Genomic DNA, 25,620 nt, shown 5'->3' on the forward strand with positions numbered 1-25,620 from the left:
AGATGTTTCACTTTTTTCAAAACGGTGATACCCTAAAGGGTAGATATTACATTGCCTATCTTTATCCTTTCTGCCATAATCCTATTTGAATAAAATATTACTGTTGGGTCAGTGATTTTGTGAAGATTTATAACTTTTGGGAACCTTATTCCTAGCTTGTAGTGTTTAGGTAAGCTATCAGCAGATAATTGTACATTCAGTGTACCGTGCTGGTGCCCCTGTAGGTACTATTCTAGATAATAATGACACTTCATATATAGTATGTAGCACTTTTGAGTTTACAAGTACTTTATCTCATATGATCCTCATAATAATCTTGTGAGCTAGATAAGGCAAATATTATCATTTCCATTTTAAGGATGAGAAAATTGAGGCCCAGAGAACTTAACTAATTTGTCCATTCGCTGCTAGTAAATGGCGGAGTTGGAATTTATAAGTCAAATTTTTTTACTTCGTCTGACATTCCAATAAACTATCCTAATTCTTGCTTTTTTTAGCAACCTAATTTAACAAAACACTGGGTATCCCAGCAATATCTGAAGGAGACGTCCACATGGTTATATATTGTGCAGAAGATATACCCTGACTAGAGATATCAGGGAACATTATACTAAGCACCTTAGTAGCTACTCAAATACTTGTAGGTTGAATTGATTTGATAATTTTTATAGTTCTCTACCTTGTCATTTCAACCAAAATTATGTTTCATTTAAGTAAAAGGCCCTGTACTGGGTGCTTTTTTTAAACAAAAACAAAGCAGTACCTGCCCTCAAAAACCTTACCTTTTTTCAGAGGATGTAACATAAACATGTGAAAATATAAAGTGATTTGAGGTTGGAGAAAGCACTGAAAAATGGAGGTGTCTGAGAAAGTATCATAGAGGAAGTACCAGTTGAACTGAATCTCGAAAGAAGATAAAGATTCTAAAACATGAAGTGAATACATTTTAGGCATGAAGGCATGAAGGTAGGAGATGGAATTTTGAATTCAGAAAATAGCTAAGAGCCCTACTTACCTTGAAGACAAGATTACATAAAGGGCAGTAATATGAAAAAAGACTGGAAAAGTAGGTTAAAGTCATATTGAGGAAGGCCTTAAAATACAAGTCGATTTTATTCTAATTGCAATAGCCACTGATTGTGTCTGAGCAGAGGAGTGGTGTGGTCAGACCAATGCTTTAAGATGATTATTTTGTCACCTACAATAAATTGGAAAGGGGAAGTATTGGAAGCAAGGAAACCAATTAGAAAGCTTTCACAGTAGTCTGTCTGATTGGGGTTAAAAGCCTTGAACTCTTGTGATGGCAGAGGAATGGAGAAGACACAGGTGTGGGAGATGTTGTGAGAGTAGAATCAGTAGAACTTGGCAAGTGATTGGAAATAAGGAAAAAGGAAAAGTCAGAGGATCCTTAGGTAATGAGTTCCCCTGAATGGGAAAATGATGGTTTCCTTGACAGAAATAAGAAAGTTTGGATAGATGGATGAACATATGTGAGCATTTATTAAGCACTTATGCAGTGCCAAACATTACTCAGAAGCCTCTCCATTGAGCCTTGTCACTTCCCAACACTCTCATCACATGCCTTTTCCTGCTGCCAATTTCACTGTTTCCACTAAAAGAAAAGAATTATATGGTCACCATCTAGAACCTCAGGATTCTTTCAAAACTATTTCTGATGCTAATAAGGGTGATAACCTGCTTCTTGGTGGGAGTGAGGATTATTTAGCTATATTAGAATTAGACAAAGGTGGGGCAGAGCCAAGATGGTAGAGAAAAGGCAGGACTCACCTGATTTCTCCCCCAAAACCTCCCCAAACAGCTTTGAATAATTCCCCAAAACAAATTCTGGGGTAGCAGAACTCACAAAAGGACAGAGTAAAACAATCTTCTGGCCCAAGAAAACTTAGAAGGTTGGCAAGAAAAGTCTGTTGAACTGAGGTGAATAGGTATAGTCCAACACAGGCCATGCTTCAGCAAACCAGCACTGCCTTGGGGGTGACTGAATCAGTGGTGGCAGTGGCAGTTTCCAGATCTCTCAACTGACAGGCAGGAAGGGGGTCAGCTGGTCAGAAGGAGATTAGAGGGGTCCCTTTGGTGGAACTGGGGGCAGGACTCTGTTGCATTGTCCATACTTGGATCTGGGTTTCAGTCCTAGGTCTCAGTCCCAGGCCAAGGAGGAGCAGTAGCACACCAGAGCTTGTGGCTGCAGGGGAGGTGGGACCCTCATTATAGTTCCAAGGGTGGAAAAAAATCCTTGGGATTGCAAAACAGAGCACAGGTAGTAAACACCTCATCTAGATTGTACCACCTTGGAAAAACTGAAAACTTATAGGTCCTGCCCTCTCCCCCCGCCATTATCTCTGAAAACAGTTGCACAAACCTGAGGCTTGGGGAAGTGCCCTCTCTACTCAGAGGCAGAGCCCCACTTTAGTATAGAATTAAAAGTCAAAAACTAAGCTAGAAAAATGAAGAAACAGTGGGAAAAGATCCTGACTAGAAAGTTACTGTGGTGACAGGGAAGATCAAAACACAAACTCAGAAGACAACCAAGTTAAAACGACTACATCCAAATCCTCAAAGAAAAACATGAATTGGTCTCAGGCCATGGAAGAGCTCAAAAAGAATTTTGAAAATGAAGTAAGAGAGGTACAGGAAAAATTGGTAGGAAAAATGAGAGTGATGCAAGAAAACTATGAAAAAAAGAGTCAACAGCTTGGTAAAGGAGAATTAAGTAAAGAAACTCCAATAAGTCCCTCATTACTCTTTGTGAGATTTCTGATGATTGTGATAAAAAAAATTAGTGAAAACGTTTAAGAAGAAGTTTGCGTTCAGTGATACTGTAATTGACCAGTATAAGAACATATTCTGGTTCCCCTCGAGACTGGATTAGCTAAAGACAACCAGCTAAAAGTTTCATAGATTTTAAGTGCATTTTGGTCACTGAAGTTTAAGTGAAAATTTCCTTGAAGTTGAAGTAAGTAGAAAAATTCCTTTTCTGTCTCATTGTAAGTTTTAAAAAACCTTACAGCTTATATAATATAACCATTTGGGGTCTACTGTCTAAATTGTTGGTGGCACAGTGGATAAGTGCTGGGCCTGGAGTCAGGAAGACCTGAGTTCAAATATGACCTCAAATTCTAGCTGGCTCTATGAAAAGAACCTGGGTAAGTCATTTAAGCTCTGCTTCACTTTCCTCAGTTGTGAAAAGAGGACAATTATAGCATCTACCTCAAAGGGTTGTTGTGAGAGTCAGATGAGATACTTGTTTTTTAAAGAGCTTGTGACACTGACTCATGTAGGTGGTATGTAAATGCTTGTCCCCTTGTCCCTCCCTCCCAGTGCAACTTACTCATTTAATAAACAGAAAAGAGCCATTCCCCCTGCTTCCAACAACAACAACAAAAAGACCTAGAAGAGACCTTAACGGCTATCAATTCCAAGGATAAATAAAAAAATAGAAATAGAAAAGATGAAACAGTTTCTTTTCAAAGACCTCATACTTTAATTGGGAGAGGTAACTCATAAAAGAAAGTTAAGCAGATGGAAAGGCCTAGAAATCCTGTGGGTTTAGCGGTGCATTGGCCAGCAAGACCTAGGGGTGCTTAGGCTATATTTGTTGCTCACTACTTAAAGTTCTGCAGGGAGTAGAGGCAAGATAGATGGCAAGCCTAGTGTTCCCCATCTCACTAGAATGAAAAGAGCTGGTGACTTTCATTGCCTCCAAGCTATATGATCAGTCAAGCAAGGGTCCTGGGTCCTGGGAAGCCCCTGCCAGGGGAGAGGGGAAATAGAACAGGGGAAGTATGTTCCCAGTGGGAGCCTAGCTGTCTTACATGGGTTCAGGAAGATCAGATTTAAAGGAAAAGGTGATTAGTTCTAATTGAGACATTGATTTTGAGGTAGCAAGGGGAAATCCAGGAAAGATATCTTGGAGGCTGTTAGTGATCTAGAACTTGAATTCAGGAGAGAAATTAGCACTGGGACTGTGTAGTTTCAGGAGTCATTTGTGCAGAGATGATAATTGATTCTGTGGGAGCTGATGAGATCATCAAAGATGAGAGAATAGAAAGAGAGGGGAGCCCCAAGATAAAGTCTGAAAGAGGAGAGATGACTGCTGCTTCTCAATCTCTTACTAATTCATCATGCATTTGCCAGCCCTAAGTATGAGTCCCCTTCTGGCTCAACCAAAGAATATAAAAATGAGTGGAATCCAGGGCACAGATACAAAGGTTGACCTGGGCAAGGAAAAAGGCGTCCTCATCCTCTTCTCTGAAACAAAGGAAGAGATGATGGGGTAAAGATGTAGGTAGAGTTTGAGATGTGAAGTCAGAGAGATGAGCAAGTTAAAGACACATGGCTCTTACTTCCTCAGGTTATCTGCTGAGAGCAGGATGGGGCTAGGGGCTTGAGAAGAGAGTTTTTGGAACAATTATGTAGGGATCATCATAGAGCCATTCAGGGTACAGCAGTGAGGACCCAGTTGAGATAAGATAACATCAATTTGTAGTGAACCTGGTTAGCATTCACCACCCTAGGAATAGGGGTTCAGAAGATATTTAATGAAACTGACCCACAGTGAATTGGATGGAAGTAGGCCAAGGCAGTGAGGGAATCAAGTATGGAAAGTAGGGAAAACAGTATAGTTGGATTGGTCAAAGGTTAAGACTGAAGGCAGGGAAACGAGGCCAAAGCAAGGGTGCTAGACTGGGAAAAGAGAGAAGGGTAGAGTGAATGGAAGTCACTGAGGACAAAGAGTAGTTCATTGGTATGGAGGCTGAGGAGAGATGGAATGATAGGAAATTATGATGAGGAGAGGAATTTCGAAATGTAATATTATAGAGGTGGCATAGTTTAGGTGATTATAAGAGATCTTGAGGTGATCAAAGGTAAAGTGAAGGAACAGGTCATGAATGTTGAGAAAAGTGATGAGCTAGAGTCTTTAAGAGTAAATCAGTGTGTATGTTGTAGCTCCCAAGAATGATTGCAAGGGTTGAGGTCAAGAGAGGAAGACTATGAGTCAGGTAATGAATTCTTGAAAAAAGGAAGAAACAGGCTGGTATATTGGAACAGAATGGGAGAAGTTGCACAATGAACATGGCAGAGAGTATATCTGGAATAACTGTGTGCTAGGAACATATTGACTTCATGATCCTGTGGGTAATGAGGGGGTTTGAGAGAGGAGCACCCAGTCCTAGAGAGGGTGGTATGAGATGCAGAACCACATTTCCATGACTGCAAAAAGATGGAAAGTGATTGAGAGAAAGAGATTTAGAATGAAGAAGAATTTACTTTTTAATGATAGACTGGAGGTCCAAAAGGCAAAGGGAAAGTGGAAGAGGACAAGTACTGGAAAGGCAGAAGTGAAGAAGACTTTCTATCTATCTTGGGCAATTATAGGTCACATATGCATGAATATTTTAAATAAATTAGGAGCCTGGAACATACCCATCAAACTTGTATAGGGAAAGGCAGCCCCTTGGGTTCCACTCTGCTTTGCAGTGTAACATATTATAAGACCAAATAGGTCAACTATGCAGTTGATTGTCAAAAACCAGTACTGTCCCAGCCAAACTAATGATCTTAAATTTGGAAGGGAATTTGAAATTCATGTAGTCTAAATACCCCAGTTTTACAGACAAGATCTTCCGATTTCTGATGTAGTGCTTCTTAGTTCAGATATTTTGAATTCCTATTGACTTTTCTCTCCATTAAAAATAAAAATAAGTGTGTGTGTGTGTGTGTGTGTGTGTGTGTGTGTAAAACTTTTAAGTTTCACAAGTTGCTTTACATTATTTCATTTGTTCTCCCAACAACCTTGTGAGGTGATATCATTCCTATTTTACAGATGAGGAAACTGAGACTTAGAGAAGATTTGCCCAGGGTTAAGTAGTTAGTAAGTTAGTATCTGGGGAGTGATTTTAATTCAGATTTTCCTCATTCCCAGTTCCTCATTCTGTTCATTACATGTACTTTCTTTTTACTTGCTTCACTTTTAATTTTGTATTTATTTTTAAATTTTACTTATTTATTTTTGTTACGTTTTAAATTCCAAACTGCAAACCACATTATTCATACTTCTGTTTATCCGCTCTTTCCCTGGAGGTGGATATGGCATCTTCCTTCACTGGTCCTTTGTAGTTCATTTGAGTATAATACTTAAAACAACTTAGTCATTCACAGTTACTCTTCAAATAATATTAATGTATATAGTAGTCTCTTCAGTCTGCTTATTTCATTCTCCATTATTTTATGTAAATCTTTCCATGTTTTTCTAAAATCAACCTGCTCATCATTTCTAATAGTACAGTAATATTCCATCACAATTATATAACACTACTTGCTTAACCATTCCCCAACTGATAGACTTCCCCTTAATTTCCAGTTCTTTGCCACCACAAAAAAGCTTCTATGAATATTTTAGAACATATAAGTTCGTTTTCTTTTTCTCTGATCACCTTGGGAAACAAATCTAATAGTGGTATTGCTGAGTCAAAGGATATGCAATTTTATAACTCTATGGGCATAATTCCAGATTGCTTTCCAAAATGGTTCGATCAATTCACAGGTCCACCAACAATGTAGTTTTTCCCTCTCATTTTCTCTGTCTGTCATTTTAACTAGTTTGATAAGTGTGAAATATCTCAAAGTTGTTTTATTTGCATTTCTCTAATCAACAATAATTTAGACCATTTGTTCTTATAACCATATATAGCTTTGATTTCATCGCCAAATTGCTTGTTCTTATCTTTTATGAATTGGAGAATGATTAATATTCTTATAAATTTGACTGAATTCTCTACATATTTGAGATATGAGACTTTTATCTGAGAAAATTGTCTGTGAGTTCCCTCCCCCCCCAATTTTCTGCTTTTCTTCTAACGTTGGCTACATTGGTTTTATTTGTACAAAACTTTTTTAATTTAATGTAATCAAAATTATCCATTTACATCCCACAATGCCCTCTGTCTCTTATTCATAAAATCTTTTCCTATCCTTAAGTCTGATATGTGCTTATGATATCTCCCTTTATATCTCGGTCATATGTACATTTTGATTTTATCTTGGTAAATGGTGCATACCCAATTTCTGCTTTCCAATTTTTAGGGGTTTTTTTGGAGGGGGGAAAGGCAGGGCAGTTGGAGTTAAAATGATTTGCCCACACAGCTAGTAAGTGTCGAATGCCAGAGGCTGGATTTGAACTCAGGTCCTTCTGACTCCAGGATCGGTGCTGTATTCACTGCATCACCTAGCTGCACCTGCTTTCCAGTTTTCCCAACAATTTTTACCAAATAATGAATTCTTATCCCACAAACTTAAAGCTTTACATTTGTTAAACCCAAGGGTTCTATAATCATTTCTGCTGTGTATTATATGTCTACTCTGTTTCACTGCTCTACTTTTCTGTTTCTTAGCCAGTATCAGATGGTTTTGATAATTTTGCTACCTAATAATAGAGGTTAATATCTGTACTGCTAAGCCTCCTTCCCTTACATTTTTTCATTAATTTCTTTTATATTCTTGATCATTTGTTCTTCCAAATAAATTTTGTTATTTTTTACTAGCTCAATAAAATAATTTTTGGGTAATTTAATTGAGATGGCATTGATTAAATTACATAAGGTAGAATTACTGGTTTTTTCCTACCCATGAGAAGTTAATATTTCTCCATGAAGACTACAATAAGTGTAGATACACAAACATATGTATACATATATATATATATACACATATGCATCAATATCCATAATCATACACATATATACAATATACATTCAAACACATATATGTAAGATTGCATTATGCTTATTTCCATTTCTCATTTTTTTTATATTGTCTAGTTACTTTATATAGTCTAATACTATTGATTAACATGGTTGACACATAGTGTAGTTTCCCAGTTTTTCTTTTGATTAAATCTGTTTTAGCTTTAACTTTGTCTGAGATCATGATTTCTACCCCTGCTTTTTTATATAATGAATTCTACTCCTGACCTTTATTTCATGTTTGTGTGTATCTCTCATTTTTATAGCATTTCCTGAAAGCAAACATATTATTGTTGCTATTTTTATTTTTAATCCATCAGTTTCCATTTTATAGGTAAATTCATCCCATTCACATTCTAACCTGTCTTGTTAGATATTTTTCTTCTTCCTATTTTCATCATTATCCTTCTTACCCTGTTCCTCACTCCTCTGCTTTATTTCTAACTCACTACCTTGCCCTCCTGTTACTGAACCTACCCTCCTCCAAAAATCTCACCTTTATCCTTTCCTTTCATCCTATCCCCTTACTCTCTTACTTCTTTCTGAATTTAGAAGACTTTTATATCCTTCTAGATATATATATGTAGTTCCTTCTTTAACACTTTCTCATCCTCTTCCCCCATGTGTTTCCTCTGTATCAGTTCTTCTCATACCTCATTTGTAATAATTACAAAATTACCATTTTGCTTTTTTAGAATCAACATTACTCAGCTCTACACCACTCTTTCTTTCAAACTGCCTAATTACTAATGACAATCTTAGGTATATGGTTTGTATTTCCACATATAGAAAGTGAACAATTTGTTCTGATTGAGTCCCTTACAATTAGTCTTTGATGTTGACTTTATATTTCTCTTGGATCTCGTATGTCAAATTTTCTATTAAGTTCTGATCATTTGGCAACAAAATCCTGAAAGTCTGTCAAGTCATTTAATTTTCTTTTTTTGTTGTTGTTGTTCAGGATTATATTTAACTTTGCTGGGTATGACATTTTTGGCCACAACTCCAATTCTTTTGCTCTTTGATATATGGTGTTTCAAAAACTGCAGTCTTTTATTGTAGCTCCTGCTAGGTCCACCGTATTTGAATTTTTTTTCCTTGTGGTTTGTAATATTTTCTCCTTAATCTGGGGATTTTGGAATTTGGCTATGATATCCCTGTATGTTTTCCTCCTAGGATCTTTTTCAGGTGGTGATCAATGAATTTTTTCTCTTTCTACTTTCCCCTCTTGTTCTAACTCTAAAGGACAATTTTCTTTATTTCTTGTATTATTGTATCAAATTCTTTTTTTTTAATCATAGCTTTCAGGTAGTCCAGTTATTCTTATGTTTTCTCTTTTTGTTCTGTTCTCCAGATCAATTGTTTTTCTTATCAGCTATTTCTCATTCTCATCTATTTTTTGATTCTTTATATTTTGTTTTATTATTTCTTGGTATCTTATAACTTCGCTGGCTTCCCCTTGACCAGTTCTAATTTTCAAGGAATCATTTTTTTTTCCTTAAGATTCTGTATCTCCTTTTCTAGTGGGTTGACTTTCTTTTCATAATCTTCTTGTTTTTCTTGGGTTGCTCTTTAAAAAAAAAATCTTTTTCCCAATCTCTCTTATTTGATTTTTTAAGTCTTTTTTGAGTTCTTCTATGAATTCTTTTTGGGGAGGTAACCATTTGATGTTAGTTTTGGGGGTAAGAGAGGCTTTTTTTGCATCAATATCCTCTGAAGACTTACCTTGGTCTTTTCTATTCCCACAATAACTGTTTGTGGTGGGTTCTTTCTCCTTTGCCTGCTCTTTTGTTTTTTTCTAAATTTTTAGCAGCTTCACCTCTATGGTACCTCTGGCCTCAGGTCTTTCTTACTGTTATTTTTTGAATTGTGTCCTGATCTGAACCTCTGCAATCCTTTCACCCTCTAAGCTACACTATACTGAAAACACTTTTGCTCCCTGAGAACCTGCCAGTGGCTATAACCCTCAGTTCTCTCCTCTGGCCTGAAACCAATACCAAGAACTGGGCTATCCTGTAAGTGCCCACAGCCAGCAGCATCCCCGCCCCACTGCTTCTGCACTCATTGGGCATGTGTGCTGGTTCTTGCCTAGGACTGCCCAGAGCTGGGCCTGGTATCTTTTGTCAGCAAAGGCTCCCTCAGTCTTCCCCCAACTCCCCACACTGTGTGGGAGGTGAAAATTCCTGTGGCTGAGGTCGAAGCTACCTCCCAACCTGGCTGACCCCCTTGCTGCTTGCTTTTTTAGCGGAGCTAACCTGGAGGTGTTTACACTTCACTTGGACTGAACCTCCAGCCTTTCTTCAGACTTTCTCCCAGGAAGACCACTGTTATGCCCCAAATCTTATTTTTGTTTCTCTACTACTTTCACCCTGAAGTGCTGTTTTGTGCTGTTAATGGAGGAAATCTGGAGAGCTTGGAATTTTCTTACTCTACCATCTTCCCAAAATCCTCTCCTCTCTCCATCCTCTTTTTCCTCACTATTTATCCTTCTCCCTTCCTCTTCTTCCTCTTTACCTATTCCTCTTCAGACATCTAATTTACTTCTGACCAGCGCCTCCCTAATCTGTACCTCCTCTAAGATTCCCTCTTATCCTTTCTCCTTACCCTCCTCTTCCTTAATCTACACACCTTTCTAAGAGTTCCTTCCTTATCCTCTCCCCTTTATCCTCCTGTTTCTTAATCTGCACACCCTTCTAAAAGTCCTTCCCTTACCTCTTTGCCCTTCTATTTCTTAATCTGCATGCCTTCTATGAGTTTCCTCCTCCCATTATCCTGTCTCCTCACTCTATTTTTCTGTAAGTTAAGAAGACTTTTATAACCATATATATATATATATATATATATATATTATTCTGTCTTTAACCCAGTTCTGATGAAAATAAGGTTCTAGCACTACTAGCCCTCCATCCCTTCCTGCTGTCTACTGTAATAGTTCTTCCTTTCATGCCTCAGTTATATGAGATAATTATTCCATTTTACCTCTCCCTACAAATTTTATTTTTTTAGGATTATTCCATCATACTCAACTCCAAGCCTTCTATCTATGTAGGTACTTTCAAACTACCATAATGATAACATTCTTAAGAGTTACAGATAATGTTTTCCCATATAAGAAGTAAAAAGTTTGACCTTATTAAATCCCTCATAATTGGTCTTTCACGGTTTGCCTTCTTATGATTCTTCTGATTCTTGTAAATTTTCCATTTAGTTCTGGTCTTTTCCTCATAAATACCTGAAAGTCTTTTAATTCATTAAATTTCCTTTTTTTCCCATTCAGGATATGCTCAGCTTTGCTGAATAAGTTATTCTTGATTGCAGACACAACTCCTTTGCTCTTTGGAATATCATGTTCCATGCCCTTAGTCTTTTAATGTTAAAGCTGCCAAATCTTGTGTTATCTTGACTGTAGCTCAACAGTATTTAAACTGTTTCTTTCTAGTTGCTTCTAGTATTTTCTCCTTGACCTGGGAACTTTGAAACTTAAACTGTAATGTTCCTGTGAGTTTTTATTTTGGAACCTCTTTCAAGCAATGATTAGTGAATTTTTTCAATTTCTATTTTGCTGTCTCATTCTAAAATTTCAGGGCAATTTTCCATAATAACTTCTGTAAGTATATTCTCTAGTTTCTTTTTGTAATCATAGCTTTCAGGTGGTTCAACAATTTTTATATTTTCTCTCTTCACTCTATTTTCTAGGTCAGTTTTTCTAATGAGATGTTTGACATTCTCTTCTATTTTTTCATCCTTTTGATTTTGCTTAATTATTTCTTGATGTCTTATGAAGTCATTAGCTTACCTTTGCCTAATTCTAATTTTTAAGGAGTTGTTTTCTACAGTAAATTTTTGGATTTCTTTTTCTAGTTGGTTGACTATCTTTTCATAATTTTCTTGATTTTCTTGCATTACTTTTTTTCCCTAATTTTTCCTAAAACTCTCTTGCTTGATTTTTAAAGTCCTTTTAAAGTTCTTCCAAGAACTTTTTTTGAGCTTGTGACCATTTTACATTTTTCTTTGAAGTAGAAGTAGCTGCTTTGACTTTTATGCCTTCTTCTGAGTTTGAACCTAGTTCCTCTCTGTTGCTGTAGTACTTGTCTGTGGTCACGTTCTTTTTCTTTTGCTTACTCATTTTTTAAAAGTGGCTTATTTCTTGGCTGTTAAAATTTTTTATTAATTTATTTATTAATATTTTTATTTAACTTTTTTGTATTAGAGTAAGACCCTAATCCTCAGGTATTGGGGATAATGTCTCAAGCTTCAGGTTTTTGGTGGTGTTGTTTTCTGAGCTCTCTCTGGGAGCCTGACCTTAGATATTGCTCTCTGCTCCCAAGCCTGACCAGGGGCCTCCAGATATGTTGTCTCCAAAAACACTCTTGTTCCCTGTGTTCCCTCCCTCGCCGTCAGCTTCAGCTCACCCTTCTTCCCTAGAACCAAAACCAGGGTCTCCACTCTCCTGCAAGTGACCACAACCAGCAGGGCCTCCACCCCCTCTGCAGTCACATTCACCAGCCTGCATTCATTCCTTGTCCATAGACACAGCCTGGGACTGCATCTAATCAGCTCACCCGGGCCCCGCATTGGCTCCACATCCAGTGCCAGCAGAGGGGTGTGTGTGTGCGTGTGTGTGTGTGTGTGTGTGTGTGCGTGCGCGCGCACATGTGCACATGCGTGCCTGTGTCTCTGTGTCTGTATGTGTCTGTGTCTGTCCATGTGCGTCTGTGTCTCTGTGTCTGTGTGTGTATACACACATACATATGCATTTTTTAACTGAATGGTATTCATTAAAACAGGATCCTGTCTCTAATGAGAAGTATATCATGTCATTTTGCTGGTAGTAAGACTACGTTAGCAAATTGAAGTGATGTATTTGAAATACATTATTTTGTGGCAAATGAAATTCTCTTAGCTTTTTTAGCTTATGGACAGTATACAGTGGGACAAAAATAAAAAATAATATTCTTGGCTTAGGACAGAAAATAAGATTAAAGCATTCTTCATTTGAAATCTACAGATTTTCATTAACCTTTATTGGCTCTTTCAGAGTATTCCAGACAGAAGTTCCTACAGAAGTTAAGGAAGAGCCAAAAAATACAGGTGACTATGTTGTTATTTGTTTAATTCACTAACCCTAAATTAGGTCAGCCTTTCCTGAGTTAGTTTTCCTTTTATCTGCTTAAGGAGTTGTGAATGGCTAGGAAATTGTCTAAAGTTAATGAAATTCTATAAGTGAGGTCCCATTTGGCCTCTACTGGAGTTCTTTTCTTCTTTTTATGAATATTCTTATGCAGTTTTTTCTTATTGCTTTTTTAATTCATCCCTTAACACATTGTGTTTTCTGGCTTATTTTTAGGACTAGCTGTAGAAGAGAAAGTTCCATTTAAACAGTAAGTAGAAAAACATTTTACTGCTTCTAAGAGTTTCTGGTTCATATTATACAAATAGAAGTATATTTTTTCCTAGTTTCTATCAAACTGAAATTTGATTTGGCATCTTTTAAAAATAGTTCAACTTTGAGATCAATAAAAATTTAAGGCTTTAAAATTCCAGTAAAGTTACTTCTAAGAAATGACCACAGGTTATCTTTTTAAATTTCTATACCTTCTCAGTGTACTCAGCACTCATTTTTTAATATTTTATTAATGTATTTTGATTTTATATTAGATTCACTTCCCAGTAATCACTCCCTACTCTTACCAAATAATATCCTTCCATATGACAGAAAAAGGAAGTACTTAAATAAAACTTACTGCTATAGAGCATGAAACATTCATCTAGGTTCACAAAAAAACTCCTACAAAAAGTATACAAAAATTATATGGAGTCACTCAAAGGGAAACTTGAAGAACAGAAATCGGAAAAAATAATAGCATTTTTCATGGGAACTGCAGAACAAATTGAACATATCCTTATTCATATCAAAACCTATTAGTACTTTATGGGCAAAAACATGAAGGCAGATGGTATGGTGGGTTTATTAGACTTCTGTGAGAATGGGGCAATTCAATTTTGGTTTTATTTACGGATGATGTAGAATGGAGAAATATTAACAGATTTGACCGACTACTTTGATCACCTCTTTGCATAATTGTCACCTGTTTTTTGTCACCTGTGCAGCACCAAGAATTGGACAGACTTTGAACTGATGTCATCTTGATCTTTGTTAATTTTTTTAACCTTAATTTTTTTGAAGTGGAGGATTGTTTTTTAAAAAGTTATGTAGCCTGTCTAAAATAAAGTGCATTTAAACATGTTTGAAAGAATTTCTGTTGGTCTGATGTTCTTAAAGCTAAAATTATAATAATCTGATACAAGCAATATACTTCAAGGATCATTGCTGAACCTAGGTTACTTTTCTGCATGATTGTCTTCAAACAGACCTGAATAAAGCTGACTGCTTGTGAGATTCCACCTGCTAGTTAAATCTCAACTGAGAATCAGGAGACACACCCAGAGACATGCCAATAATATGAAGTGGACCTTTCTACATTTCATTTCAATATCTATAATGTAGATTTAAGTTTGGAAGAGATTACCAAATTGAATAAAAAGAAACCATGTGCATCTTTTTTTAAATGTATTCGACAGTGGTTTTGAAGTAAAGTCAGTATCAACTTAGGCCCCTTTCATTTCCTCTCCATAGTCAGTAAATGTAGAAGAAATTAAATGGCTCACTAGTAAAATTTTTCTATAATCGTATACTGTATCCTGTAACTACCAGTAATAGAAAAGTCTTCCAGTGAAAACACACAGAATGTGTGTGTGCATAAACAATGCATATATGTGTCTGTTACATCCGTACTGCACGTACTCCAGGAAAGGTTTTTTACACTTAACGTTAAATGCAAGTTATTATTCTTATAAATATTTTTTTGAAGGATGAAGGATGATAAAATTTTATTTATTTTTAGAGCCAAAAGGACAGAAGATAATCAATGTGAGATCATTGGTGAGTGAAGAAGTAGACTTCCTTACTGTGTGACTGTCTGTCTAGATAGATTGGATGTAAGTGACTCTTGGGCTGTTGGATGAGGTGTCATGTTGGGAACCTTCTTGCTCCTTAGTATCATGTGATGTGTAAGTGAGGATGTTAGTGATAGCCAGCTACTAATTCAATACGCACAATTTGGCTGTTAAAGGAATTTTTAATGTATGTATTTAACCTACAACTTTTTTCATACATGCATAAATTGAAAAATAATGCCAGTGAATTATATTAGAAAGCAAGATTCCTAATGAAGAAGCTAAACGTATATTGAGTCTGTCGTGTCACAAGTTATACCCTCCCACATCACGACTTTTCTCATCACAGTTTTGATATTATTGTGGGTTGGCATAAGAAATTAAATGGAAATTTTTGGGGGAGTTTTGCTGATGCCACAGACAACACACGAAGGCCAGCAAATGACAGAAAAAGTTTAGAAACTCAGAAATGCATAAAACATGTATATGTGTGTGTGTGTTTGTGTATATATATGTATATATAAAATATTATAATATCAACAGACTTCTTCTGTGGTATGAAGGGAGGGCCAAAAAATTTTATGCTGATTTTTTTCAGATTGGAGATGGCACACACCCCTGGGGTGTGTAAGGGACAAGTGTATTCATTTTGCATATTACTTTGAATTCTATAAGTTAAGTTAGATTCTTTGAAAGAGGGAAGAAATTTCAGAAACTAGCACACTTAGAAAATATATATACCATACTCTCTGAGATTTAAAGCTGAAGAACAGGAATATTCTATTTAACTTCAGTTTTCTCTAATGACCTATAGAGAGAATATCTAAAATAATTTAGTCCCTACACCACAAATTCTTTTTGCTAAATTAAAATCAATATCTTGGATTACCCTTTGAAATATTGTCAGGATCAACTGTAATGCACAGATGGAATAGGAAATAGCATATTGCAGTGGAAAGATCACTAGACTGGGAGCCAGAAGATCTGTGTTCTTGTCCCATTTTTGCCACTCACTAGCTCCATGAATTTGGGTAAATCACATTACCTCTCTAGGTCTCAGTTTCATCATCTGTAAAATAAGAGGCTTCATTTAACTATTTATCACTAATATTACTTTTGGGTGTCTTGGTCTTTGAATATACTACTTTGTTAGTTTTGTTGTAGTAGACTTCCAAGAGGAAATGTGCTATTATGTTTACAATATCTTTTGTTTTAAGTGCTTTTTGAGAAAATGTGTGTGAAACAGTGGAAAGGGTGCTAGATTTGGAGCCAAAAGAGCGGGGCTCAAACCCTGTCTCTACTACTTAGTTACCTGTGTGACCTTGGACTTAATTTATCTGCTCCGTTTATGGATGTATATAATCCCATATCTACTAGGATATAAGTAACAATGAGCTATGCACATCAGAATCACTGCTTTCTGTCTGTCTTCCTAAGCATACAAGTTTATTTTTTTTTGTAAACACATTTTTTAAAATTAGTAGACATTTCTTTTCTCTACCTCCCACACTACTGAAAATAAGAAAAATAAATCCCTTGTAGCACGTATGCATAGTCAAGCAAAACAAATTCCCACATGGGCCATGTCCAAAATTGCATATGTCATTATAAATTTTTACCTTTCTGCTGAGAGTATGAGAGTATGCCTCGTCATCTGTCTTCTGGACCTGTGGCTGGTCACTGTATTGACCACCCTTTCAAAGTTAGTTTTTATGATATTGTTGTTACTATAGAAATTATTCTGCTGGTTCTAGTCACTTCATTGTGCATATGTCCTCCCAGATTTCTATGAAATCTTTCATTTTAATCTTTTAAATCATGTAATCCTTTCTTATAGTGCAATAGTATTCCATTGCATTCATATACCACCTTTTGTTTAACTGTTCCTCAATTGATGGGTAACCTTAATTTCCAGCTCTTTACGATAGCTAACAAGCTGCTATAAATATTTTTGTTCCTATAGGTCTTTTTTCTCTTTATTCAATCCTTTTGGACCCAGTCCAGCCTAGTATTTGCTATCATTGGGTTTAATACCTTTTTGGGTATAGTTCCAAATTGCTTTCAAGAATGACTAATCCAATCCAATAAACATTTATTAAGCACCTGCTATGTGCCAGGTACTGTGTTAAGCATTAGAGATTAAATTAATTTTTTAAAAGACAGTCTCTGCCCTCAAGGAACTTACAATCTTACGAGGAGGGAGGCAACATACAAAGGGAAGCAAGAAAGTTGGAATGGGGGGGGAGAAGAGGCACTTTGGGAAATCGGGGGGACTTGACTTAGAGATATCTTATTCTGTGGAGCTGAAACCAGGCAGAGTAAGAAATGCAAAATGGAGTGAGCTGAGAGTCCAGTTTTTTTGCCTTCTATAAAGGAAGGCATTAGAAGGAGTTTGGTGCTCAGTCTCCAGTCAGAAGGAAGAGGAGGCTGAGGGAAGTGGTGTCAGTCAAGGCTTGAGTTAGTAGCTTGGTGGTGAGTTTAGAAGTGAGGAGCTTAACCTGGAGGGGGCATCTTGTTCCTTGAAGTTGAAATCCAGCAGAGCAGCTGAGGCAGAGTGGCTGGACCCATTAATATCTCCACCAGCAGTGCATTAATGTTCCTCTTTTCTAGAATTTCCTGCAACATTTGTCATTTTCCTTTTTATGTCAGCTTTGCCAATTTGATGGGTGTGAGACTTTAATTTTGCATTTCTCTAATCGTGATATGGAGCATTGTTTTCATATGGACATTGGTAGCTTAGATTTATTCTTATCCTTTGACCATTTTATCTACTGGGGAATGGTTCTTATAGATTTGAATCATTTCCTTCTGTATCTTGGACATGAGACCTTTATCAAAGAAACTTGCTGCAAAGATTCTTCCTACTATTTCCCTTCTGATTTTGTCTACATTAATTTTGTTTGCATGTAAACTTTTAAATTTTATGTAGTAAAAATTATTCATTTTTTCTCTGTCTTGTTTCATCATGAACTCTTCTGCCTATAGATCTTGATTTCTTCTTTAATTTTATAATTTGTGATGTGACCTTTTATATCTAACTTGTATATCCACTTAGAGTTTATGTGTGTATAAGTTGTTAGATTTTTGTTTGAATGTAAGTTCTGCCTATTTTCCTGTTTTCCCAGTTTTTGGCCGATGGCAAACCTTTGCCTCAATTGTTGGGTCTTTGGGTTTACTGAATCATAAGGTTATTAGAAATTTATCTACTTTTGTATATTGTTTCTTTAACCTGTTCTGCTGTATCATCCTCTCTATTTCTAACCAGTATGATGATAACTGTCCTGTAATACAGTTTGGGATCTGGTATAGCTAAGTCCGCTTTTTTTCTTTAAAAAAATTATTTCTCTTGAGATTCTTGATCTTCTATTATTCTAAAATCTAGATTAATTTTTATGTAATTTTTCTACATATATAAATTTGATGGATATGCACTGAATAAGAAAATCTAGTATTGTCATTTTTATCATATTGGTTCAACAGCAATTAATATTTTTCCAATTATTTAGGTCTGTATTTTTGTAGAGTGTTCTGTGGTTAATCGAGTTTCTGTGTGACTTGACTTCCAAATACTTTGTATATCATAATTATTTTAAATGGAATTTCTCTTTCTATCACTTCCTGTTGATTTTTGTTGGTAATATATAGAAATGCTGAACATGGATTTATTTTCTTGATATGCATCTTTGCTGAAGTTATTGTTTCAACTAATGTTTAATCCACTTTCTAGAGTTTTCTAATTAAACCATCATATTATCACAAAAAGTGATTGATTTGTCTCCTTTTTGCCTTCAATTTCTTTTTATCATTCCTATAGTTAGCACTTCTAACTCTTTATCAAGCAATAATGGTGACAATGTACGTCCTTGTTTTATCCCAGTATTGTTTAACCCTACCACGTATAATGCTTCCTCTTGCTTTTAGATAGATTCTTTTTGTTAAAGTAACAAAAGATCCATTTATTCTTATAATTTTTTCTATTTTTTAATAGGAGTAGGTATTATAGTTTGTCAAAAGCTTTTTCTGCATGTATTGATCGTGGTCATCATGATTTTTGTTCTTTTTAATATTATATGTTATGTTATGGTTTTTCATTTTTCAATTTATCATTTTTTTAATTTTCATATTAAAGTTCTGAATTCTCTCCCAGCTTCTCTCACCCTGCCTCTTGAGAAGGCATGAAATATGATATCAATTACACTTGTGAAGTCATGAAAAATACATTTCCATATTAGCCATTTTGCAAAAAAAAACAAAAAAAAAGCAAGAAAAATAAAATTTAAAAAATTATGCTTTAATCTGTACTCAAACTCCATTAGTCCTCTTTCTGGAGGGAAGAGCATGTTTCATCATGAGACCTTCAGAACTGTCTTGGATCACTGTATTGATCAGAATACCCAAGTCATTCACTGTTGATCATTGTACAATATTGCTCTTATTATGTGTGATATACTCCTGGTTTTACTCACTTCACTTTGCTTCAGTTCATATAAGTCTTCTCCATTCTTTCTGAAAGCATCGTGCTCATCATTTCTTAAAAGCACAGTATTCCATCACAATCATATACCACAACTTCTTCAACCATTCTCCAGTTGATGGGCATCCTCTTGATTTTCAAGAACTGCAATAAATATTTTTGTATATATAGGTCCCTTTTCTTTTTCTTTGATCTCGTTGGGATACAGACCTTCAGAAGTTGTATTGCTGGGTCAAAGGGTATGCACAGTTTAATAGCCCTTTGGGCATAGTCCCAAATTGTTCTCTAGAATGGTTGGATCAGTTCACACTTCCACCAACAGTGCCTTAGCATCCCAATTTTTTTCACATTCCCTCCAGCATTTATCATTTCACTTTTCTGCCATATTAACCAGCCTAATAGGTATGAGGCTGTACCTCAAAGTTGTTCTAATCAATAGTGATTTGGACCAGTTTTTCTTTTTTTGTTTATTTAATAGTATTTTATTTTTTCCAATTACATGTAATGACAGTTTTTAACTTGCATTTTTTGAAAGATTATGAGTTGCAAATTTTTCTCCTGTCCTCTCTCCCCTCCCCTAGACATGTGCAATCATGTCAGATATATTTTCACATTAGTTATGTTGTGAAAGAAGAAATAGAACAAAAGAAGGAACACAACCCCCACTCCCCAAAAAAGTGAAAATATTCAAACTCCATCAGTTCTTTTCTTTGGATGTAGATAGCATTTTCCATCGTGAGTCTTTTGGAATTGACCTGGATCATTGCATTACTGAGAAGAGCTAAGTCAATCGAAATTGATCATTTCACAATGTTACTCTTATTGTGTACAATGTTCTGGTTCTGCTCACTTAACTCAGCATCAGTTCATGTAAGTCTTTCCAGGTTTTTCTGAAATCTGCCTGTTTATCATTTCTTTTAGCACAATGGTATTCCATTACATTCATGTACCACAACTTGTTTAACCATTTCCCAGTTGATGGGCATCACCTCAATTTCCAGTTCTTTGTCACTACAAAATGAGCTGCTATAAATATTTTTGTACCTATGGGTCCTTTTCCCTTTTTTATGATTTCTTTGGGATACAGACCTAGTAGAAGTAGTACTGGGTTAAAGGGTATGTATAGTTTTATAGCCTTTTGGGCATAATTCCAAATTGCTCTCCAGAATGGTTGGATCAGTTGACACCAACAGTGCATTAGTGTCCCAAATCTTTCCCAACGTTTATCATTTTCTCTTTTTTTGTCATATTAACCAATCTGATAGGTATGAGATGGTACCTCGGAGTTCTTTTAATTTGCATTTCTCTATATAGTGATTTGGAACATTTTTTCATATAGCTATAGATAGCTTTGATTTCTTCTGAAAACACTATTCATATCCTTTGACCATTTATCAACTGGGTAATGACTTGTATTTTCATACATTTGACTCAGTTCTCTATATATTTGAGAAATGGAGCCTTTATTAGAGAAACTAGTTGTAAATTTTCCCCCTGGTTTCTTGATTTCCTCCTAGTGTTGCCTGCATTGGTTTTGTTTATGTAAAATCTTTTTAAATTAATGTAACAAAACTATCCATTTTACTTCCCATGATCTTATCTATCTTTCATTTGGTCATAAATTCTTCCCTTGTCCATAGTTCTGATGTAAAATTTTCCATACTCGCCTAATTTTCTTATTGTAATTTTTCTAATATTGAAGCAACTCTGTATCCCTGGTACAAATCCACCTTGGTCATAATGCATAATCTTTTTGATATTTTGCTGGATTCTCTTTGTTAATATTTTAAAAACTTTTTGTCATTATTCAGTAGGGACTTGGGGCTATAGTTTTTCTTCTTTATTTTGACTTTCCTGGTTTAAAAAATCACTGATGGAAATTGATAGGATCCTTTCTGTTCCTATTTTTACAAGGAGTATATGATATTGGAATTAATTGTTCCTTGTTTGATAGAATTCATTTGTAAATCCTTCTGGTTCTGACTTTTCTTTTTTTCTCTAATAGTTCATTATGCATTGTTCATTTTCTTTTTCTGAGATTGGATTACTGAAGTTCCCTGTTCTTTGTTCTGTTGATCTGGGTATTTTCTTTTTGTAAATATTCAGCATTTTCTTTTAAGTTATTGATTTTATTTGACATAAAATCAAGCAAAAACATTTCTAATAATTATTTTTTATTATAAACTAAAACACCAAAAAACTTACATAAACAACAATACAAGAAGGGCTTTACATATGAAACTATGAATCCTACATGTAGATATATGTGTATTCTCATGTTACTTTCAAACTGTTCCTGCTTGTCTGAACTTCCTTCTGTTCCCCTCTCTTTGCATTTAGAAAAATGTTTCAATTGTCTTCTCTCCCTTTTTTTTTTGGTAGCACTATTGCTAACTACTGTTCTCTCCCTCCCAAGTTAAAAATCATGAAAGAGAAAAAAAACCACCCTGAAACAACCAAGCAAAACAAATCACCACAGTGACTATGTCCAAAATATTTATCTCTTTCTGTACCTGAAGTCCATTGTATCTCAGGTAACATGCTTCATCCTAAGTCCGCTGGAGTCAGGGTTGATTTATTGCATTGATCAGAATTCTAGTCTTTCAAATTCCTTTTTTTTTTTTTTGACAATGTTGTAATTATAGAAATTGTTCTTCTGGTTCTTACTTCACTCTATCAGTTCGTAATACTCAGAATTCTCTGAAAGTGTCTCTTTCACCATTTTTTATGATTCAGTAAGATCCTATCACATTCATATTGTGAAATTTGTTCAACCATTCCCTCATTGGGGGGTACCCATTAGATTCTAGCTCTTTGCTTTTCTTTTTTTCCCTTCATCGAGGTGGTACGGTGAATAGATTGCTGGGACTAGAGTCAGGAAGACCTGGTTCAGATCCTACCTCAGACACTTACTAGCTGTGTGACCCTGGGCAGCTCACTTAACCTCTGCTTGCCTCAGTTCTCTCATCTATAAAATGGAGATAATAATAGCACCTACCTCCCAGAATTGCTATGAGGATCACATGAAATGGTTAGAAGTCATCTATTCTATTAAAAATCCATTTTTTCCTCTGTAAAATTATACTTAGCTTTTTATTTTTTGTTATAAGCATTTTTTTTTTACTTTTATAATATCATATTCTAATATATCCTAACATTTATAGTGAAAGCTCAGGTCTTGTGATTGGTTGTGATTCCTTGATACTTGAACTGCATCTTTAGGTGACCTTGTAGTCACCTAGCTCACCCAGGGTGAAATCTTGAAGTCATCCCTGGGGCCAAGGGTTTGAGTAAGAAAGAGCTGGGGAAAAGCTTTTGATGAAGTATCAAGCAAGAATATATGTGTAGGAATGGGAGCAGATTGACCTGAGCTTCTCCTTAGGGTGGCAGCTAGGGCACAAACAGAGCCATTACCTCCTGTAATCTGCCTTCCCTTCTATTCACTTCCCCTCCCTCCTTTTTCTTAACCCATTTCTCTGTTACTTCCCTCTAGGGTGAGATAGATAAGATAGATTTCTATACCCAATTGAGTGCGTTATTCTTTTTTTGAGCACTTTTGATGAAAGAAAGAAAAAGCCTTAAACCTAGTGCAGTCTGAAGCCCATAGACTGGACAACAATATGTTCGGGCCCAAGCTTCACTTAAGGGCTGTTTTCTGGACCCTCCTGGCTTAAGAGTGATTATCAATAGTAACTGTTGCTCTTTCCCTCCCATCTTGATTTAGTTATTTTTTCTTTTGTTCTTTAAAGGGGCCATTCCTTGACTACTTTTTAAAGAGGCCTATTCACTGAATGGACATTACCTCACTTTAAGTAAGTACCTGACAAGGCCAAAGTCTCCCATTGCATTCTGGGCCTTCTCCAGTCATCCTGATGAATATCTGATCACTGGATCCAGATGGCTCAGGAGGAGAATGTGAGGCTAGTGACCTGCACAGCCCTCCCTCACTCAGAACAAAGTCAAGTGCAAGTCATGTCATCATTTCTCTGATGTCATGGTCTTCAAAAATGAAGGACAAACCCAACACAACAACAATATAGATGCTTGTAACAATTTATCTTTGAAGTGGGAGTGATGGATTTTGGCTATGGCAGTCCTGGGATTTTTCCTTTCGAGGTTCCTGTCAGGAAGTGAACAATGTATTCTTTCTGTCTTTACCCTCTGGTTCTAATAGATCTGATTAGTTTTCATTAATAATTTCTTGAAATATTGCAGACAGGTTTTTTTTTTTAAAGTCATGGTTTCTGAGTGAATCCATTGATTCTTAAATTATCTCTCAACTTAGTTTTAATCTTTTTATACCACATATATTACATTTTCTTCTATTTTTCAGTCTTTTTATTTCTAATATTTTTTACTATCATAGAATTGTTGATTTCTGTACTAGTTTTTAGGGATTCCATTTCTTATATAAGTTTTACTACTTCCCTTGCTGTGTGCCATTTATTCTTCTTCCAATTCTTTCCTCAAGAGCTTTTATTTCATTTTACTTTCTGATCCCTCTTTTTTCCGTTCCACCTTTTCACCATCTCTTTTGCACATTTACAGATAACTCATCTCTGAAGCAATGCTTGTTGGTTGATGAGCCTCTACTATGAACCACATCTTAAGAAGCCCCAGCTGTCCCTCCCTTTCTTCACACTCCCTCTTTAGTCTGCTCTGCTTCCATACCACTTGCCCTGTCCCTGCATGGATACTATCCCTCCTCTTCCAGCTCCTTGTTTGTATGGGTTTTTTTTAAGCTCCTTGGGAGCAAGTAGACTTATTTTCTTGTTTTTTGTGTTCCCAAAGCTTAGCACAGTGCCTGGCAATTAATAAATGCTATCTATCTTTTTTTTTTGTCTTTTATTTCATTTCTTCTATGACTTCTTCATGATTTCTTTCAGTCTTCAAACATTATTAAGTGCTTTCTGTGTGCCAGGCATTGTGTTACATGCTAGAAGGCATCCATGTGGTTCTTATCAAATAGCCATTTTTTCTTTGAATCACTATTTGCGATTCTCCCTTATACTAAGCAATGTTTTCTTTGGCTTACTTATCTGTCTAGTTTTAGTTCCTAAATTGGGGTTTTTGTGCCAGGGCCAGGTCCCATTCTCTGCTCTTCTTATGGATAGGTTGATTGACCCTTCTCTGTCTTACCCTTGGCTTCCTGTGTTTGCCTCTACCCTCTGGCCTAAGGCCCCAGGGATCTTTGAGATTCAGAGCACTTCTTTTGTGTCTCAGGACAGAGTACTAAGGATCTTAGAGCTCCTACTCCAGAGCTGTTTGATCTGCACATTGCTTGCACTATTTTTGTTGCTACTACTTTCTGAGGCTTTCTCATGTCTCTGGGACTTTGTAGGAGGGCCTCTGGACCCGAGTTCCTCAGCATGTGTTATAGAGTTGATTAGATGGATTACAGTTTTGTCACGTACAGTAAGAGCTGGGAAAGTTGAGGCTAAGATACAAATTTTTAGTGGATCCAGTTGGCAGAATTGTATTACCTTTTTCATTAGCGTTTAGCATCTTGGAGGCAGGAGAGAAGATAGATAATGAGGTTTGCCAAGGGTTCAGGATTGGTAGTATGTGAGTAGCAGAAGGACGTAAAGACATGAAATTCAAGGGCAAAAGACAGCGTCTTATTGGCTTGATTAGCCATGTGGTCGGTCAGCGGCTAGTCCTGTGGTGTCTCTCACATCTATTTCTCCAATCTGTTTCTTTTCTCTTCCCATCAAACAGAAAGGTCTTCATTACCATTCACTTGAATTATTGCAGTAGCTTCCTGGCTACTTCATTTCTTTTGTTCAATCCACGAGGTCAGCCAATCACAGCCCAACCCAGTCCAATAGACATAAACATTATACTAAGCATTGGGTATACCGCCTTCAAGGAGCTACAATGTAACGGGGAAGACAACAAATGAAAGGAGGCCAGAAGGCCGGGGGGGGGGGGGGGGGGGGGGGGGGGGGGGCGGTGCGGGCGGGTCACCAGGGAGTAAAGGAAGGAGGATCTTGTTCCTTGAAGTTGAAACCAGCAGAGCAGCATATGCAGAGTGGAGGGAGCTGGATCCAGCCCCTGCCTGTTTTTGCACAGCCTGTGAGCTAAGAGTGCTTTTTACATTTTAAATACAATAGAACCTTATTCCAAATTGCAGAAATCATTCTTATTTCAGGGGCTATACAAAACAGATGGCAAGCTGGATTTAACTGCCAAGCAGTAGTTTGTCAATCCTTGCAGTTCAGTCCTTTATATTTCAGCCTGGATAATCTTTTTTACACATCTAGGAATAAGCATTTACACTTACCATGTTCCCAGCATTGTGTTAAGTGCTTTCACAATTATTATCTCATGTGATTCTTACAAAACCCTGCAGGGGAGGTATTATTATCCCCGTTTTGCAGTAGAAGAAACTATGAGGCAAAGAAAGATTAAGTTACTTGGTAAGGG

General features: G+C 36.3%; 1 protein-coding gene across 3 annotated transcripts in view; it reads left to right on the forward strand.

Annotated features, from left to right (window-relative positions):
• KNL1 (kinetochore scaffold 1) overlaps window positions 1–25,620 on the forward strand; it is a 104,241-nt gene that overhangs the window by 14,547 nt on the left and 64,074 nt on the right. For 2 of the 3 annotated variants that reach the window (XM_072625405.1, XM_072625406.1), the window contains 3 exons: window positions 12,802–12,854; window positions 13,111–13,144; window positions 14,669–14,706. In XM_072625405.1, coding sequence (XP_072481506.1) covers window positions 12,802–12,854; window positions 13,111–13,144; window positions 14,669–14,706 — 125 coding nt within the window. Of the gene's footprint in view, window positions 1–12,801; window positions 12,855–13,110; window positions 13,145–14,668; window positions 14,707–22,943; window positions 23,007–25,620 lie in introns of those variants that run through there. The other variant, XM_072625407.1, reaches the window with a different exon arrangement.

The sequence above is a fragment of the Notamacropus eugenii genome, chromosome 7, assembly GCF_028372415.1.
Source record: "Notamacropus eugenii isolate mMacEug1 chromosome 7, mMacEug1.pri_v2, whole genome shotgun sequence".
Lineage (NCBI taxonomy): Eukaryota > Metazoa > Chordata > Mammalia > Diprotodontia > Macropodidae > Notamacropus > Notamacropus eugenii.